The sequence below is a fragment of the Macaca thibetana genome, chromosome 6 (genome assembly GCF_024542745.1).
Source record: "Macaca thibetana thibetana isolate TM-01 chromosome 6, ASM2454274v1, whole genome shotgun sequence".
Lineage (NCBI taxonomy): Eukaryota > Metazoa > Chordata > Mammalia > Primates > Cercopithecidae > Macaca > Macaca thibetana.
The window spans coordinates 30,568,980-30,589,398 of record NC_065583.1 but is presented as its reverse complement, the minus strand read 5'-3'; the positions used below and the strand labels follow the sequence as shown (position 1 = coordinate 30,589,398).

The following is a 20,419-nucleotide window of genomic DNA, read 5'->3' as shown; positions in this document are numbered from 1 at the left end:
GAAGTACTAAGGGGCTAAAAGAAAGATCACCACAGCTGAGGGAAGGCTTCCAGGAGGCGGTTCCATACCCTCTATGGAACCAGCAGGGCTTCGCCACAGACAGTCAAGACTGGGATGGCCTTTAGACAGCATCAAGTCCCAGCCCTGTAATACGATGGAAAACAAATGTCCAGAGAGGGGAAGTGACAAACCCAAGGCCACATAGTGAGCTGGGGCTAGAGCCCAGGTTTCCTATTCCCTTGCACTCTCCCCTTCCATGTCAAAGGAGGTGTTTAAACGAGGGGATGGTAGCACAGTGCAGTGGAAAGACAAGGCACATCCCAAAATAAACTATACATTCCTATGTGTACATATATGCGAGAAAGGTCTGGAAACGGATGCACCAAAACGGTAACAGTGGTTCCCTCTGGGGAGGGCCTGGGATCGTGGCAGGGGGAGGTAGTCCAGGGAAACTTTCACTTTGTAGTGTGTGGACATTTCCTAACTGTGTATTCACAGCATGTGATTAGGAGACCAGTCGCAGGGGTTAGTTTTCACCCAGCCCTGTGTGACCTTTAGTCAGTATGGACTGCGGAGGGCAGCCTTGGTCAGAACTCCGTGGGAATCGTTCTGGACTCCCCATCAAGAGGCTCCCAGACGGGCATGGCTTTTACCAAAATGCGTACTTATCTACAGGGCCACACCTTGTCACGAAATGCCCTACCTTCCTTGCAGCTGATAGGGAAGAGCCCTCAGATTCCAGGGATTTCTCTCACCTATCACTGTTAACAAGGCAGAGAGGCCAAAGATCCAGGATGTCTCGCTGTGAGTCACCAGATGTGACTGTGCACTCGTGAGGAAAGACAGAAGTGTTCTCCCTACCACACCTCCAAGGTGAGGGGGTGTCACAGACGCAGGCTGACTGCTCAAATAAGGCCCCTGGTGTCCCATGCTGATGGGAGGAACTCTGAAAGGCAATCCATGTTGAAAACGTCCATTTTGAAGCTAGGCAAAAGACCATGTCCAGTTCCCATGAAGGGGGAAACATGGTGACATAAATAAAATCTCCCGAGAGTCTGGCAGTCAAGTGGCCTTTCCTCTTTAAGCTGCTCCAAGGTCCTGATGGGCCTCGGCTGGTCTCAGTCATACATATGACTGGGCAGATACTGCTACTTAGGGGACCTGTTGTTTCCCCCCTAAGAAAGAATCTGGTCCCACTTATGCCCACTCTCAGATCTCTGTAACTTCTTCCTCGTCGTACTTTTTTTCTGAGACAGGGTCTCATTCTGTTGCCCAGGCTAGAGTGCAGTGACGCAATCTCAGTTCACCGCAACCTCCACCTTCCGGGTTCAAGAGATTCTCGTGCCTCAGTCTCCCGAGTAGCTGGGACTACAGACATGCGCCACCACACCCGGTTCATTTTTGTATTTTTATTAGAGATGGGGTTTCACCATGTTGGCCAGGCTGGTCTCGAGCTCCTGACCTCAAGTGATCTGCCCACCTTGGCCTCCCAAAATGCTGGGATTACAGGCATGAGCCACCATGCCCGGCCATACATTTTTCTTTTAAAGAAACAGGGTTTCACTCTGTTGTCCAGTCTGGAGTGCAGCGGCACGATCGCAGCTCACTGCAGCTTCCAACTCCTGGGCTCAAGCAATCCTCCTACCTTAGCCTGAGTAGCGAGGTCTACAGGTGCACGCTACCACACCCAGCTAATTTTTAATTTTTGTAGAGACAAGGTGTGGCTGTGTCACCGAGGTTGGTCTCAAACTCCTGGCCTCAAGCAATCCTCCCACCTCGACATCCCAAAGTGCCAGGATCACAGGTACAAGCCACCCAACCTGGTCTTCTTTGCAATACTTAACACACTTTTACTTGATTTGCTTCTGTAATTAGTTGTCTGGCACCTCTTTCCCAGCCAGGGCAGGGTTGAGCTGTTCCTGTGGACTCTATGCCCAAGCATAATGCCTGAGACAGGCTCTGAGGACAAATGCCTGCATGAATGGATAAGTGAAGCTCTGTCTCATGTTGTAGCCCATCCCTGGCATATCACCATCACTACGCTGAACACTTAGCAGCATCCCACCCCACCAAGTGCCACAGAGCAGGCCTGCTTGGATCTTTTTTTTTTTTTTTTTTTTGAGAAAGAATTTCACTGTTGTTGCCTAGGCTGGAGTGTGATGGTGCAATCTTGACTCACTGCAACCTCCGCCTCCCAGGTTCAAGCGATTCTCCTGCCTCAGCTACCTGAGTAGCTGGGATTGCAGGTGCCTGCCGCCACACCCAGCTAAGTTTTGTTTTTTTTAGTAGAGACGGGGTTTCATCGTGTTGGCCACACTGATCTTGAACTCCTGACCTCAGGTAATCCATCTGCCTAGGCCTCCCCAAGTGCTGGGATTACAGGTGTGAGTCATCATGCCTGGCCGCCTGCTTGGATCTTTTATACAGTGTGCTTCCCTGTACAGTTCCCCAGTCCCTACGATTTTAATGGAACAAAAAGTTCTGAATAAAAACAAGAAAATGTGCAAAGCTGCAGTTAATGCAACCTTCTCAATTTTCAGATGGGAAACTGCAGTGCAGGGAAGGAACGTGCCTGTGTTTTTGGTCACAGAGCTCTTTGGCACTAGACCCCCAGGTCTCCTGACTCCTGCTCCTGGCTTGTTTGCTCCAGTGAACTCTCTGCTAATGTGGAGGGGAGCTGACTCTGCAGGGACCAACAGTCACACTTGCCTCCTCCATTTCAATCTTGGACTTGGCCAGGAGAAGCTTGCGGTCAAAGTCACGCTGCTTCTGCTCCCGCTCGGCCTCCAGGTCAGTCACCTGCTTCTGCAAATCAGCCAGCTTCTGACGCAGCTCAGTGATCTGGGTTCAGAGGCAGAGAGAAGGAGTGTATAAGGCAAGGATGTAGAGCACTTCCAGGATGTGGGCAGGGCCTGGCTGCCCCTGGGCCCTCCAACACTGCCCCCACCTTCTCCTCTGGGCCATACTGGGGCTCAGCGTGGCCACTCCCCAAGGTTCAAAGCTGCTAAAGAGGCAGTGAGATGAAGACCAGGCATGCCCTGTGGGCGTGGCCAGGAACCCCACATTACCTTCTGCTCATACTGCTGCTTCATGGACCGGAAATGCTGGTCCCACTGCTTGTTCACTTCCAGCAGCTGTGGGGAGAGACTGGAGTTAGCAGGAGATGAGCAGAGAAGGAATAAGGAGAGCCAACTCCTGCCCCATGTACACCAGCGTCCCAAGGTGCGCTCAGTGTGTGTGAATAGTGGCTACGTCTCCAGCCCTCACCTCTCAAAAACTCAATGTTACTCAAAGTCATTTACCTTTATCCACTGCTGCATTTTACCTTGCCAGGAAAGCAAGATTAACACTAAGACATGGAAACCACATCATTCTGGTGAATAGTTGTGGAACACACACACACCTCTTTGGAGGGCAGTCTGGGGTGATGTATTGAAATTTCACATTTTCATCAACTTTAACCCAATAATTCCACTCTGAATAATTTAACCAATAGAAACACTTACACAAGTGTGCAAAAATATATACACAAGGCTAATCATCTCAGCAATATCTCTATTACAAAAAAATCCAGAGGCCAGTCTAACCACAGAAGATAGGTTAAGTAAATGATAGTTTAAACAGACAATGTGCAGCTGTTAAGAAAATAAGAAAACAGGCGGCCAGGTGCAGTGGCTCATGCCTATAATTCCAGCACTCTGGGAGGCCAAGGTGGGCCAATTGCTTGAGTTCAGGAGTTCAAGACCAGCCTGGAGAATATGGCAAAACCCCATCTCTACAAAAAACACAAAAATTAGCCAGGCATGGTGGCACGCATCTACAGTCCCAACTATTCGGGAGGCTGAGATGGGAGGATCACCTAAACTTAGGAGGCGGAGGTGGCAGTAAGCTGAGATCATGCCACTGCACTCCCGCCTGGGCAACCAAAGTGAGACCCTGTTTTAAAAAAAGAAAACAGAAAATAAGGCATCTACCACACTTCCTCAGTTAGAAGATGACACTAATTATCCACCATACTCTTGATATAACAATGCCTCAGGGAAGAAAAACAAATCTACATCATCAACTAAATAAAACAAAAGGAGTATTGGCCCTGACCCTTAAGATGCGTCATAAGGATCCACACCAATTTCAAAAACACTGCATATGATAAAAAATTACTAAGAATTGAAGGAATATAGTATATGTTATAGATATGAATAGACACTCTCAAAGGCAGTTAATTTTTTTTTGGAGGCAGGTCCAGGCTGGAGTGCAGGGGTGTGATCATGGCTCACTGCAGCCTCCTGAGCTCAAGTGATCCTCCCACCTCAGCCCCCCGAGTAGCTGAGACTACAGGTGTCTACTACCACACCCAGCTAATTTATTTTTTTGTAGAGACAGGGTCTTGGTATGTTGCCCAGGCTGGTCTCAAACTTCTGGATGCAAGTAATCTTCCTGCATCAGCCTCCCAAAGTGCTGGGATTACAGGTGTGAGCCACCAGGCCTGACCCAGTTAATTTTATAAAAAAGAAAAGAAAAAATAATCTGTAAAGCAGTGTGTGTATATACATATACATATACACACATGTATATGTGTAATTTTATTCTACTTTGAAAAAAACTGAGGGATATGCAACAAACTGTAATCAGTTGTGGTCTTCTCTAGGAGGTGGTGTTCTTGATCTTTTTGTAATGAGCATTATATCACTTTTGAAATCAGAAAAAAAAAACGCTTATAACAATACAAAAAGAAATCTAAAACTAACATGCACATCAAGAAGCTTTCAAATGTGCGGGAGGACGAGGACAGGCAGGCTCGGGGTTCTAGAGAAGCACCTAGGCAGTGTGGAAAGGGGCTAGCTGGAACACACAGAACAAGTGTCTACCAAAAAGGAGCTGCACTTCGACCTCGAGTCTGGAAAGACTGGACTAGACTAGGGGTGTGAGGAGGAGGAGGAGGAGGAACACATGTGGGATCCACGGGAAAAGGCGGAATGGACTGCAGCACAGGGACTCTGCGGTGTGGCTTCTCTCTTGGCAGCAGAGGGAAACTAAGAGCCTCTTACGAACCGGCTCCTGCACCTTAGTGGTACTGGGGGACATTTAAACTACCTAAAGACCTGGCCATCGCCCTAATGGAGTTTAGGAATCCACTCAGTATTCTGTGGCAGGCTTCAGCTGCTGGCTGGTCTTTTTCATTCTTGCCTATGAAAATTCTTGAAATGGGAGTCTCAAAATACCTGCAAAGTAGCTACACCAATAGAGGTAGGTAGCTTTTTTTTTTTTTTTTTTTTTTTTTTGAGACAGGGTCTTGTTCTGTTTCCCAGGCTGGCATGCGATGGCATGGTCTCAGCTCATTGCAACCTTGGCCTCCCGGGTTCAAGTAATTCTCCCTGCCTCAGCCTGGGTAGCTGGGATTAATAGGCATGTGCTACCACGCCCACTAATTTTTTGTATTTTTAGTAGGGACAGGGTTTTGCCATGTTGGCCAGGCTGGTCCCAAACCCTTGACCTCAGGTGATCCGCCTGCCTCAGCCTCCCAAAGTGCTGGGATTGCAGGCATGAGCCACCACACTCAGCCGAGGTAGCTTTTAACGTTAAAAATTTTGACAGTAAATTTATGGAGCCTCCAGACTAGTGGGAAGAGGCCTTAATTCCCTCCTTCCATGATGGGCCCTCCCTAAACCACCTCTCGAGGGTCCCTCCACTCCTCATCAGTGATGCTAAAACTTGCCTAACTTATCACAACCTCTTTCCACCATCCAAGGTCTACCATGGGAGCCTGCCTAAACTCTACCCCCAACAATGTTAGGCCATGCCCCACATGCCGCCTCCTCAGAGTGACTGCTGTAGGCAAACGGACTGATCAAGAGAGGGCAGTCCAGGGCAAGGAGGCAGACCTCATCCATGGGCAGGTGGGTCAGTGGTCACCATGCCAACTCCTCATGGTGACCTGGGACCTGCCAGAGCCAGGAGGCCAGGGCAAGCCTTTGTGCTGCTGGTCCTGGGAGGGAAGAGGGATCCTCCCACTACGGCCACCCCGGCCACCTACCTCACTGCGCTGCTGCTCCAGCATCTTCACCTTCTTCTCAGCTGCGCCCAAGGCCGCCACCTCTGGGACCTTACCTGCCGTCACACTAGCCTGGGGAGAAGCACAGAGGGGCCTTCACCAAAATCTCAATACAAATGATCTCACCCACTCAGTGCTCCTCTAAGGCCCCTCACCCCTGTGGCCCCAGTTCTCTGTCTCCTATCTCCCTACTCCTCCCACCCACCAGGACAGCACTAACCGTCCCAGTCATGACTACGTCCCCTTCTAGAAGTCTACAAGGTGATGATTCCCCCTCCCTGACTCAGGGTGGCTGCCAGGCCCTCTCCCCTTCCCTTCTGCCCTCCCCATAGCCACTCTCCCTGCTTAGGTACAACCTCTAAGGTACTACCAGCCACTCTCCTCACCCCCTACACACATTGGCCAAAAAACTCTGTGGCCTGGAAGGTAAGACATTTGAGATATAGATATAGACAGATATAGCTATATTCATTCTATAAAACATATATGTTTTATAAAACTTTCATAAAAGTTACATAAAATGTTTATTTAAAAACACTTTTAGAAAGATGCAGAAATAAAGATCTGTGTAGTACACATAGATGTTTCCCAGCTCTGTCCTCTGTAAGGGGCTAAAGCAGAGACATCCAGCAGCACTGAGTACACCTAGTGCTCGGTTGGTTTCTAAATATCATTTTCTTTTTATTAAAAAGAAATAGGGCTGCTTTGAGGGGCTGGAGCAGATAAAATATAAGGTGGAGCAGATAAAATATAAGGTGAGTTTGGTACATCTTACAGTGCCAGAAAGTAAGGAAGTGCTCACATGAATAATACTAATAACAATAATAATAAAAGGGCATGTCAAAAGGGCACAGGAGACAACCTGAAAAAAACTTCTATGGCCAAAACGGGAACACTTTGAACAGCAAAATACATCACAATAGTATTAGATTGTAAGTCACAGTATGAAATAAATATTCTTGAGTTCATACCGATAGAACAAAATAGCTGAATACATAAATAAATGGGGAGAAGGGACAGCTCTTCCTTACAAAAGAATTCCGATTAATAATAGGAAGAATGAGTAAAGTACAAAATCACCATTCCATTACTACAGGAATAACTGTTGCAGGTGGAGATCCACCAATGGACACTAAAATCAGTGAGTGAAAGTTTAAGGAAAAATAGAGTACTTGCATAGTCTCAAAAGTTGCTTCTCAAAAATAAACATTTATTAATTACAAAGAGAAAATTGGTCCCTTGTTTGCAGAGAAACTTGAAAGGCAGCACTTGAGCAAGTGATGAAGGTTAACAGTAGTAAAACATTGACGTCATGTACCCCTGGTCTGCTGGATTGAGAAATGTTCTGCACACTCTGATGTAAATAGAACGCGACCTCCGTGAAATTCTTGCCAAAACACATAACCTCAATCTCATCATGAGATCCAATCACTTGTGAGGCATCAATCTTGACAGCAAATAAGCCCAAACTGAAGAACATTCTACGGAGTAACTTGCCAGTACAACTCAAAAGTGTCAAGGTCATGAAAAGCAAGGAACAACTAGGAACTGTCACAGACTAGAGGAAACGAGAGAGATGAGATAACTGAATGCAATGTGAGATCCCAGACTCCAAGCCGGCACGCGACAGGACGTGAGTGCAAATCTGGTGAAATCTGAATAAAGTCTGTAGTTTACTAAGTAGTACATGCCGTTAATTCCTAGTTTTGATCATTCAACCAGGGTTCTATAAGATGTTGCCATTAGGGGAAGTAGAGGAAGGGGATAGGGGAACTCTCTGGACTATTTTTGCAACTCTTCTGTAAGTCTAGTTATATCAAAATAAAAAGGTTTAAAGGTTAAAAAAAATGGCAAGTGCTGGAGTGAAACAGCAGACAAGGCCAGTAGTCCAAAGGGTGTGTGTCGACTCTATCTCCAAGTCCCTCTGTGATGGACACCAAGACCCTCGTCTTCTCTGGGCTTCATACAATGAGAAGCTCAAACAGAAGAAGTTTCTGACATTGTCCTGGACTTCTGACATTGTCCGCCATCATCCTGGAATCAGACTCTCTCTATTCTCAGCGTTCTCTTTCCCTCCACACTGCACCCCCTAGAGGCTTCGGGGAGGGCTGGGGGCAGAGCTTGCCCCCTACAGGCTCAGGCCTGTAAGCACACCATAGCACCAAGGAACAAGGTGAGGGGGAGCCCTCCATGGAAGGTCACCCCCTTTGAGAAAGGGGACAGACAGGCCTGCCCACTTGAAATCTGCGGCATCTTGGATGGGAGCTGTGCTTGGCAAAAAGGTCAACAAGTTACTGGGGAAGGAGGAAGCGGGTGGACTCCAGGTTCTAGGGTGGAGCACCCTGAACCTCCACGAGGGAGAGAGGAGTCCACGTGGAGTCAGCAGAGCTGGCTGCTGGCACCAAATCTCCCCTAAAGAGCAACAGCTAATGTTCACTGTTTATGACACTAAACCTACTTTACAAGCATTGCATCACTGAATCCTCACAACCACCCCTTGAGGCAGGTGTTACTATCTTCATTTTACAGAGGAAACTGAGGCCTAGGAGTCTTATATGACCTATCCAAGGCTGCAGTGCTGGTAAAAGGTGGAGCTAGTATTCTACCTGCATGCAATTCCAAGGCACACTTGTTGCCCCTCTGTAACACACGCCTCTTATGGGACAGGAGACCCTGGGGCAGAAGGGCAAGTTGCTCCCACTCTCAGATAGGGCAGGAAGAGCATCTGGCTCGGGGCTTTCAAGGAAGATGAGTGGAGATTAAAGGGCACAGGAAAAGTAAAGAGACCTGCCCAGGGAATTCCACACCTGAGGCAGCTCAGAGAACCCAGGGCAGAACAACTGAGTCCACAAGTCCCTTCCACAAGATGGCAGACAAGGCAGGATCTGATGTGGGGAATAAAGGGAAGAAAAGAGGATCTCCATGGGCTGGGATTCAGAAGACCAGGGAAGAGCAGACTTTTGCCATTTATCAGCATGTTTCCCTGGCCGTACCCTACATCTGCCTGACAGCAGGTCACGCAGAAATCCTAATTATATGATGTTACATGACCTCCCCAAACCTACGGCCATCGCTACAGAATGGAATAATAGTCCCAGCCTTGCCTACTCTATATGTAGAGATGAGGCCCAAGTAAGATAATAGATTTGCAAGTCCTGGATAAACTCTACATTGCCACACAGTAATAAGAAATTAAGCCATTACGGTAATTACTACTATTGCATAGGTGTAGGGTGGGTTAAAGACACTGAGCCCTACTGTTCAGCTATTAAACCCCATTAAAGGGTGAAATTAAAACATGTTGGTAAAGAGTTGGGACTCAGCTCTGCAGCAAGGCGAATGGTAACAACTGGGCAAGCGGTGCAGAGTCTGCTCCTGCTTGGGACCTGGATGTGGCCAGTGCTGGGACTAGAGGAGGATGGGGGAGTGGGCCAGCCCTGCAGCATCACCAGACCACACCAAAACTGGCCAGCACCCTCCCCTGTCCACTTTAGAGGCTCCAGAGACACAATCCCAGGAGCTTAGCAGAATCCAAGGGAGCTTGCTCAACCAAACAACCTAATTCTGCCAGGAATATCAAAGATGTTAAATTGACTTTTGGGAACCACTCTCTAAGACAGACTTTGACAAACTGGAATGTGTTTAGGGAATGCACCCAGACTGAGCAAATAACTCAACACTGCCTTCTATGAGCAATGGCTGAAGGAACTGGAGTTATTTAGCCAGGAGAAGAGAAGGCTTATGAGGCCCACAGAGCCACAGTGACTACCAGCAGCCTCTAAGCATGGAGGTCAGGCCAAGTAAAGAAAAAAACATGTAACAGCTACAACCTTCTACCAGTGGCACTGGCTGCAGGAGGAAGTAGGCTCACTGTCACTGGAGGTGGTAAGCAGAGGCTGAGTACCAGCAACCAAGGATGCTACAGAAGGAATTTCTGACCACATACCTGCTGCTGTCCAGCCACCGCCTTCTTGCCTGCCCCTTCCATCTTCGGTGAGCCTGGCTGCCCAGACGCACCCTCTTTGTTGCCATTGCTCATCAATAACTTCTTGAGCTCCAAATTTTCCTCCCTGGGATGGAGGTAAACAGAGAAGTCACAACGCTGGCCCTGAGTTAAGAAACCTACAGGGTTCCTTAATGCTCACTGTCGCATGAGTTGCAGCTGAGCCCCAGGGAGTACTGCAGGATCCTGAAACCTGCCCTCAGGGAAAACCAAAAAGGGCATCTTCAGCCACCTTGCTCTCAATCTGTGGGCTTCCCTGGAGGCCTCTGATTGTCAACGGCAGGGTTTCCCCAGCTGTGGAATTTCTATGCACATAAGACCTTCAGGATAAATTAAATAACCCTGGATCACATTCTAGTGAGAAAGTGACACCCTTTCCAATTATCTTCACATTTCCTGTGTAGCCCATGGAGACAGTGCGAACTTGGTGCTAACAGACCCTGGGCACTTCTCTAGTTACTCGCCAGTCTCCCTTGTTAACACAGAAGTGCAGGCTGCAGGCTCAGAGCCTTCAATGTGCAATGATACTTAGCCTGAATTTATTAACGTCCTTTCATTTTCCTTGTATTTAGAGTTATCTTCTATTTATCATAGATAACGCTGTTTTCCACTTAAAGTTTTTTTTATAATTTTAAGTAAAAATATGAATCAAATTAAAGTAAAATTCTAAGTAACTAATAAGGCAGGTGATAGAGGATATTGTAAAATTAGTGATTTTAGTCAGGTCTGACTAAAATGTTTCTTTCTTTTTTTTTTTTTTTTTAGATAGGGTCTCATTCTGTCACCCAGGCTGGAGTACAGTGGCCCAATCTCAGCTCACCACAGCCTCGACTGCTCCTACTCAAGTAATCCTCCCACCTCAGCCACTCCCCACCTCCCCCACCACACACCCCCACCCTCTTGAGTAGCTAGGACTATAGGCACACCACCATACCTGGCTAATTTTTTTGCTACTTTTTGTTGGGGCTGAGGGAGGGGTGGTGATGCATTTCACCAGGCTGGTCTCAAACTCATGGACTCAAAGCAATCCTCCCACCTTAGCCTCCCAAAGTACTGGGATTACTGGTGTGAGCCACCATGCCCGGTCACCATTTCTTTATGTTCTATTTGCCAGCTGAGTTTCCACTTGAAAAGCCAATAAGTAAAGTGACTTTCCCAAAGTCATACAGGAAAGACTTGCATTCTTGCCTTCTAATCCGTGAGTCTTTTCCCCAGCTTCGGTTTTTGAATCCATGGATGGGGTCAGTAGGGCTATAAAAACCCCAAAACTGCATCCTTGGCCATCCAAAAGCAAATAAATTACACACTGATTCAAAATAACCAATGGCTCAGTAGTTAAACATTACTTCTGTGGCCATACTTAAGAAGTTTATATTCCTTCTTTTTCTGTTGATTCTAATAAGAAAAAGAGGAGGAGGAAAAAACAGTGGCAAGTCTTGTCTATAACAAAGGCCTTTCCTATATGTGCCTGAGCCCAACTGGCACCCAACAGATGACTCATCCCCCAAATTGTCCAGGGCCACAGTGCAGGCAGGAATTGTGGCCACTCAGAGGATGGAGAGCAAGGAGGCCCAAGTTCATGTTGTAAGACTCCAATCAAGTCCCTGCCTCTCCCTGGGCCTCAGTTTCCCCTCTGCACAGTGAGGGGTCTGGCCTGCATGATCTCCAAGGGCTTGTCAAGCCCTGACAGTCAAGATCAGTGTTTCCCAAGGCATGATCCTGGGCCTACCTCCGTCATAATCACAGAGACTCCTGGTGAAATGCAGGCTCCTAGGTCTTGCCTAAGACCTGTCAATTCAGAATCTTGCAAAGGAAGGAAGGGAAGGCATATAAACTTGTAATGCCTTTCCCTGACCCTCAACCCTCAGTTAAGTCTAAGCCCGCTAGTCCAGAGGCGGACCTCTGATGTTCTCAGGAAGACAGAGCAGGTCAGGATGGTGACCAGCAGGAGGCAGCAAAGTCCTGAGTCCTCTGGCACAGCCAGTTCACCGTTAACAGGGGAGAGAGGCGAGTGTTGGAGGAGGAAGTAAGTGCAATCTATGCTGATTTTCTTCTGAAGCTCTCAAAGCACTCTATATACTTCCCAAGGTGGCAAAAGGGCCAGAGAGAAAAATACCAAAGGAGCCAAGGAGAAGGATCAAGAGACATAACCTCCAAACAGGGCTCTGGGCACAGGGCCCCGGAGCCACGGTCCTCAACCCAGGAATCAGTGCTGCACACCAGCCCCTCCTCCTGCAGCCCCCACTCCTCACCCCTTCTCTGAGGGGCCTGAACTTACCGCAGCCTCTCAGCAGCCTGATCCCGCTGTTCCAGGCCCTTGTCCAACTTGGCCTTCAGAGCCTCGTTCTCCTTCCGAAGCTGCTCACACAGGGTCTGCCGGCAAGGGAACAGGCAGGGTGAGGGGAAGGAGGGGACACCTCCCAGGTGCAGGCGGAACTAGAGGACAGGGACGGGCTGCAGCCACTCCAGGGCCCAGCTCCTTATTCCCTTTGCCTGGCCTCACCCAATCCCTGTCTAAGGAGCTAAGCCACTTGGCCACCCACGTGTCCTCTCCCCTGGGAGCCAACTACAGAGAAGCCTGACCAAGAATCAGCGGTGGGGCCTTCTGCTCCTCCAAGACAGACAGCTCCATCCCTTCTCCTTCGTCCCTGCTCCCACTGCCGAGACCCCTGTTCCCCACCAGCCTCCCCTGGCTGACTTCTACTCTTCCTTTGAAGTCTTAGTTTAAATCTGTCTCCTCAGAGAAGTCCTCCCTGACTCCCCCATCCAGCTACATTAGGCCAACTCTGTTATCCTTGCTCACAGCCCCCTGCTTTTATGCTTCTCAGCACCTGTGACAGATACAGCTAAAGAACTGTTTGTGCTGCTATTTTCTTAATATCTACCCCCCTTACTCCCAATGAATTCCTGAGCTCCTGGAGGGCTGGGACCCCTAACCATTCTCTTGTTCACGGTCAGATCCCCAGCCCCCAGCTCAAAGTCTGTGGAAGGAACAACGTGACTGAACAGCCGAATGGACAAATGAACAGGCGAGTCGTGGGGGGCCTGGAAGACACATCAGTTTGCAGGTGTGAGAGGTACCCAGTGTTGCCAAGGGGAAAGTCAGAAGACGGGGCATTCAGTCAGGACCTCACTATGCCCTCACGCCCTCACAATGTGGCTGTAACACTTGGTTCCCTCCTCTACAAAAGAAAGACAACTGTTTCTTTTTTTTTTTTTTTTTTTTTTTTGGAGACAGAGTCTCGCTCTGTTGCCCAGGCTGGACTGCAGTAGCATGATCTCAGCTCACTGCAACCTCCACCTCCCAGGTTCAAGAGATTCTCCTGCCTCAGCCTCCTGAGTAGCTGGGACTACGGGCATGTGCCACCACGCCTGGCTAATTTTTGTATTTTTAGTAGAGACGGGTTTCACCATGTTGGCCAGGCTGGTATCAAACTCCTGACCTCAAGTGATCCTGCCTCAGTCTCCCAAAGTGCTGGGATTACAGGCGTGAGCCACCACACCCAGCCCAGGGACAACTGTTTCTTCTCTGCCTCCTCTATAGGGCTGCTGAGAGTGTCCGGACAGATGAGACAGTGAGAGTGGAAGTGTCCATGAACCATCAGCCACTTGCTTATGTGTGGGGACTCATGTTGGAAGCTCTGTGAACTGGGGATGAAAGAGGGGTCACCAGACTCAGGACCTCACAGGCTGCAGGGAAGGAAAGGTGCTGACTAGCAACGCTAACATGCACAGAGTTGTTCAATCTTTCCACAAATCCTCACTGAACACCTGACCTGTGCCAGGTACATGGCTGGGTGCTTCTTCATAGACTACCTCACTGGTGCCTCACGACTTCCCCAAAGCTAAGTAACTCATCTCTATGTTAAAGGTGGGGAAACCAGGTAAAATGATACAGTCTAACAGGTGCACAGCTGCTAAGACTCATCCCTGGGAGTAAAACTCCATCTGGCAGACCCTACACTGGTGTCTCTTTCCCCTGTGATGAAAGATCAGAGAAGGGAGAGAGATGGTGCCCAAAGGAGGGGACAGTCTTTGAGCTGGGCCAGCACCAGGGCCATTCACTAAACAGCCATCTGCTGCCTTCCATCTCCCAGGCCCGTTGCAGGTAGATGCAATCATGTGACTAGTTCTGGCCAACAGAAGAGGTGCGGAAGGGACAAGCATCACTCCTGGGTTGTCCTATGCACAATTCCCCAGTCTCTTTTTCCTGGTAGCAGGGGCTGATGTGGATGCCTCGTTCTCTAAAGGACACTGGAAGGTGGGGCCCCTTTCTCCCTGGGATTCTGAGGAACTGTGTAGAGCAGAAACAAACCCCTGCCACACGGAATAGGAGCGAAAACTTTTGTTGTGTAATCCAGGGAGATTTCAGAGTTGTTTCATTTCTGACCCACACAGGAGACTCTTGGGAAGGCTGAACGGAGGACACAGCCTTAAACTGGAGGTGGTTGGACAATGAGGGAGATGAGGCTCAGAAAACAGAAAACTGGCTGGGCATGGTGGCTCACACCAGTAATCCCAGCACTTTGGGAGGCTGAGGCAGGAGGATCACTTGAGCCCAGGAGTTCAATACCAGCCTGGGCAACGTGGCAAAACCCTGTCTCTACTAAAAATACCAAAAAATTGGCCAGGCATAATGGCGTATGCATGTAGTCTCAGCTATTCAGGGAACTGAGGTGGGAGGACTGAGCCCAGGAGATCAAGGCTGCAGTGAGCTGTGGTCGCACCACTGCACTCTAGCCTGGGTGGCAGAGCAAGACCCTGTCCCCCACCACCCCTCAAAAAAAAAGAAATTGAAAAATTATTGTTGAGTCCATTCAATGCCTAGCAGAGAGCCTTATGCTATACCTGACCTTGAACATGTTTAGTGAACCAAGAAACAAATCAGTGAATGAATGAGGAAGAACTGGATTAATATACCTCCACCCAGGCAGTAAAAATACCCGAGATGCCATGTCTCTGGGTGAGGCCTCCAGGGAACAGAATGGCCTGCTCCTGGTTCCTAAGGGAAGGCCAGGACAAGGCCTCACTTACTGTTCTACCATTGCAGTCTAGAGGGCTGTTTCCTTGGAGTCTCTGGGTCAATGCCCTGGGTGCAAACCGGCCAATGCATAGAATCATCAGAGGTCATAAAGATCATCACCTTCCATCCAAGGCGCTACAAGAGCTAACCTCTGAGTTCATTTGATCATTTATTCTTTTGTTCATTCATTCATTCACCAAATGTGTATGAAGTAGCAGGAACTGGGATGCAACAGTGAATATAACAGACATGGTGCCTGCCCCCCTCAAGCTTACCTTCTAGCAGAGAGTATAAGAAAAAAAAAGAGTATAAGAAAAAATTTATTAAATAAAATTATTACAAACTATGATAAGAGCTAAGAAGGAAATAAATAGGGAGGGGCCTGAAATAAAGAATAACAGAGGGTGGCAGGACCCCTTTTAGGGGACCTGGGATCTATCCCCATCTCAAAGCTGAAAAGTGGATGCACAAAGTGCTCTCACCCCAGACACCTTCCCACCCTGCCCACAGCCCAGGCACTGTGCCAGGCTCACCTTGCCAGGGTTCGGCCTGGATACCTTGAAGCCTCACTGACATCTTAAAGGGGTTCCTTTCTCTCAGCCTGGCCCTCCAGGCCTCTGCCTCTCGTTCAGCCTCACCTCCCAAAACACCCCTCCCCTCCAGGTAGGATAAGCGTCCTGCGTGCTCCTCTGCCCCCACACTTCTCCTCACACTGCGTCTCCAACCTGGTTGCCCTTCCTGCTTTTGGCAACCCAAGGTCACGCAAGGGGGACTCCCCCTTCTGCCATCAGTGGGGCACTTGAGTGCCTGCTGACATGAATGAGACCATAGACCAGAGGTAGACCATAGACCATAGACCAGAGGGCCTGCAGGGAGTAAGGAGGCTTCAAGTCACGGCTCTGTCACTAAGGTGGCGGGCGCTCAGATCACAAGCAGTCCCTCAGAAGCCTCTGTATTGCCATCTTTAGAATGGTCACCAATTATAACTGAACACTTTCTTGCTGCCAAAGCCTGCAAGGCTAAGACCCTCTGCCCAGTGTGGATGCCCGTCATGAATTCTGAATGGGGACCTCTCTTCCAGCATGGACTAGGTTCTGGACCACACTGGGGGCATCCTGTACATGGCCTCATTTAATGCAGCAATCTAACCATGGAGGCACTCCTAGCTCATGTTACTGATAGGAACATTGGGGGACAGAGAGGATGAGTGACTTGTCCAAGGTCATGTAGCAATAAAGGGTCATACTGGAACCAAGGACCATATAACTCCAAGGTCTGGTCTGGCCTAGCAAGGAAATCTGGCCATTCCCCACAGCCCAGGGAAGCTTTTAAAAGGAAGTCAATAGGGGAGTCAGGTTGGGATGGTGGTCAAGAGTATGGGCTTTGGAATGCAAGAGATCGAGATTCCAATCCCAACTTCACCATTTATCAGCTAGGTGACCTTGGGCAAAAAAAGGGATGCTTCCCCACCTGTGAAGTGGTGATAATGAGGGTGCCTACCCTGGGGGGAAAGGGGCATAACAAAAGGAGCTGACCTTTGTTCCCTCCCTTCCCATCCCTCCACCCTGCACATGAGAAAGAAAGGCAGGACTGCTGGGGGTATCCCCAACCATGACACTCACATTGCCCATCCCATATTTCCCCATTTCCTTCCTCTTCCTCATCCCTCCCCACAACTTCCTTATCCTGTTCATCACCCTGAACAAAAAGCCCAAAGTCTGCCCACAACACAGCCTTCAGAAGTCCCCACAGTACCCGTGGATTCCCAGGAGCGGGAAGGCGGGAAGAGCTCGGGGGGAAGCACGGCTGCCTGTCTCGGGCCGCCCTCCCCGTGTGCCTCACCTGCAGGATGGAGGTGCGCTGCTCATTCTTGTGCACCTTGGATGCCAGTCGGTTGAACTCCAGGGCCATGCGGCCCAGGTGGGTGAAGAGCTGGCCGTGGTCCGGCTCCTCAGCACACACACTCAGTGTGGTCTCCAGGCGCTGCAGGTGCAGCATCAGGTTGCCGTCCTCATGGGGCAGGGGGCCCAGCACCTGGAGAGGGAAAGGGCACATGGCCCACTCTTCACCAAGGCCTGAGTAGGCGCCACCAGTCCATTCTCCCTCTGCTTCCTCATTTCTCATGACTCAGTTTCCCCCTGTAACCCCAGCTCAGCCCAGGGAAATTCTCCAGTTATGCAGGTTCCCTGTCTGGGGCTGACTCACAGGGCAGGACCCAGGACCCACAGGCCACTGGTGGCTCCACAGCAGCGGGGCCACCATCCTCCCACACACTGGGCCTTGCAGAGTGCCTGACAGTAAGTCACTTGTCTGCCGGACCTCAGCATCCTCATCTACCAAATGTCCGCACAACCCTTCTCTCCCTTCAACCTCACAGGGTTCTTAGGACCATGAATTGACCCCTGGGAGCAGCAAGCCCAGAGAATGGACATCACTGTACAGTCAGCCCTCCATATCCATGGGTTCCGCATCCATGGATTCAACCAACCACAGATCAAAAACGTTGTAAAAAAACAAACAGGCCGGGCGTGGTGGCTCACGCCTGTAATTCCACCACTTTGGGAGGCTGAGGCGGGCAGATCACAAGGTCAGGAGATCAAGATGGCCTGAGTGGTGAAACCCTGTCTCTACTGAAAATACAAAAATTAGCTGGGCATGGTAGCACGTGCCTATAATCCCAGCTACTCGGGAGGCTGAGGAAGGAGAATTGTTTGAACCAGGGAGTCGGAGGTTGCAGTGAGCAGAGATCGCACCACAGCACTCCAGCCTTGGCAACAGAGTAAGACTCTGTCTCAAAACAAAACAAAACAAAACAAACAAACAAACAACAACAAAAAAAACTGTATTGAACATGTACAGAATTTTTTTCTTGTCATTATTCCCTAAACAATATAGTATAACAAAATTTAGCATTTACATTGTATTAGATATCATAAGTAACCTAGAGATGATTTAAAGTATACAGGAGGATGTGCATAAGTTATAGGGAACTACTACACCATTTGACATAAGGGACTTGAGCATCCATGGATTTTGGTATCCTCAGGGAGTTCTGGAACCACTCTCCCATGGATACCAAGGGACATCTGCATATACATCCTGCAACCTCCGCCTCCTGGGTTCAAGCGATTCTCCTGCCTCAGCCTCCTGAGAAGCTGGGATCACAGGTGTGCACCACTACACCGGGCTAACTTTTGTATTTTAAGTAGAGATGGGGTTTCACCGCAACGGCCAGGCTGGTCTTGAACTCCTGACCTCAGGTGATCCACCCACCTCAGCGTCACAAAGTACTGAGATTACAGGCGTAAGCCACCGTGCCTGGCCTACATGTGTGTCTTCTGGGGAATAGTCCAAGCATTCATCAGCTTCTGAGGACCGAAGACTCAAAACCGTTTAAGAACCACAGCTTCAGATATTTCAGAAAATCCCAACTAGTACAGTATATAAGAAATAAAGCACACGGTGGGCAAGATAGTCCATTCCCTCTCTAGTCTATCTGGAATACTCCTACTAAAGACAATTGCCTTTGTTACACCAATTCCATACCCTAGGACCTACAGTGTTACCCTACCGCAGACGGCACTGGGCCCAGCTCCCCTGATGGGCATCTAAGGCCCTACAGCCGCAGGTACCATCTGCAGCAGCATCCTGTTGGGCTCCCCACTTTACCCTGCCTGAACCCACACACACCAGGTCCGGTGCCTCTGCAGGCTTCACCCCAAGTGTCCTCTCTGCCTCTGCAAGTTCTGCTCATCCTTCCCACCCTGCCCATGGCTCAGCTCCTCCAGCAGCCTCCCAGAAACAGTTATGCGAATCACAGGACATCAGAGCTACAGGGAGCCTCAGAAATCAGACTGGGAAACCAAGCTACGGGGAGGAGGAACTTGCCCAAAGTCGCCCAGTAAGTCAGAGGCAGAGGTATAATGAGAACTGAGGTTTCCTGACTCGCTATCCAGTGCTCTGCTGCACTGACCTCGCATTTCTCTGAACTCTGGAGGAATGGCAATGACTATAACCACAACTTCAGGCATTCCCTGAACACCTGTGTAACGGCGTCAGTGCCACATTCTAACAAGAGGAAATGCTGCTGTTTCAACTCTGCATCCATTCCCCCACTGCCTCTTTCCATAAAGGAGCTGAGGTGGCAGATGCTGCTCTATTTAGGGCTCATGCAATGCTTCCCATGCCAGCGACTTCTCCAGACTACAAGCTTCAGAGCACGGGGGGGCTGTGTTGTCTTGGCTCAGTGGCTCAGCAAAGACAGGGCACACCGTAGAGCTAATGAGGAACTTACTAAGTGAGTTAAAGTTATCGGTCCAAAGTCAGAGCGAAACGCTTTCTGAGCAGGGGATCCTGCCTCCATGGCCAGCATCTCAGAGCCCTCAGGGACAGAACAGGACAAGGGGACAGAAGGTTCCAGCAGACAGAACATAAAGAGCCTTTCTAATACTCAGAGCTGCCTGAGGCCGTGGTGAACCTCTCAACACTGAAGACGTGCTAGTTAGCTAGACAACCACCTGAGGGGGCCTTGCACTGGGCACTGACAGGTACACGGGGCAACCAGTGAACACAAGCACATTTGTCAGCCAAACCTTTGTGAAGGGAGGCAGCAGGGATCAACATATCAGTGAAGGGCTAGAGCACTTACTGCTTGCATAACAACAATTAAAGAAAAAAACTTGGCCGGGTGCGGTGGCTCAAGCCTGTAATCCCAGCACTTTGGGAGGCCGAGACAGGCGGATCACGAGGTCAGGAGATCGAGACCATCCTGGCTAACATGGTGAAACCCTGTCTCTACTAAAAAAATACAAAAAATTAGCTGGGCGTGCTGGCGGGCGCCTGTAGTCCCAGCTACTCGGGAGGCGGAGCCAGGAGAATGGCGTGAACCTGGGAGGCGGAGCTTCCAGTGAGCCGAGATCATGCCACTGCACTCCAGCCTGGGCGACAGAGGGAGACTCCTTCTCAAAAAAAAAAAAAAAAGAAAGAAAGAAAGAAAAAACTTAAAAGTGGGAAGGAAGAGAGAAGGGAGAAGGTAGGAATTTAGGACGTTTAAAGAATCTTCCAGGCCGGGCGCGGTGGCTCAAGCCTGTAATCCCAGCACTTTGGGAGGCCGAGACGGGCGGATCACGAGGTCAGGAGATCGAGACCATCCTGGCTAACACGGTGAAACCCCGTCTCTACTAAAAATACAAAAAAAAAAATTAGCCGGGCGAGGTGGCGGGCGCCTGTAGTCCCAACTACTCGGGAGGCTGAGGCAGGAGAATGCCGTGAACCCGGGAGGCGGAGCTTGCAGTGAGCTGAGATCCGGCCATTGCACTCCAGCCTGGGCGGCAGAGCGAGA

The 20,419-nt window shown here is 49.5% G+C and overlaps 1 protein-coding gene across 7 annotated transcripts in view; it reads right to left on the bottom strand.

The window, feature by feature from the left end:
- TNIP1 (TNFAIP3 interacting protein 1) overlaps positions 1–20,419 on the bottom strand; it is a 52,838-nt gene that overhangs the window by 9,747 nt on the left and 22,672 nt on the right. For all 7 annotated transcript variants that reach the window (XM_050793655.1, XM_050793653.1, XM_050793654.1 and 4 more), the window contains 6 exons: positions 16,921–17,112; positions 12,334–12,428; positions 9,999–10,122; positions 6,035–6,124; positions 3,069–3,134; positions 2,710–2,841 (listed from right to left, as the gene is read on the bottom strand). In XM_050793655.1, coding sequence (XP_050649612.1) covers positions 2,710–2,841; positions 3,069–3,134; positions 6,035–6,124; positions 9,999–10,122; positions 12,334–12,428; positions 16,921–17,112 — 699 coding nt within the window. The remainder of the gene's footprint in view (positions 1–2,709; positions 2,842–3,068; positions 3,135–6,034; positions 6,125–9,998; positions 10,123–12,333; positions 12,429–16,920; positions 17,113–20,419) is intronic.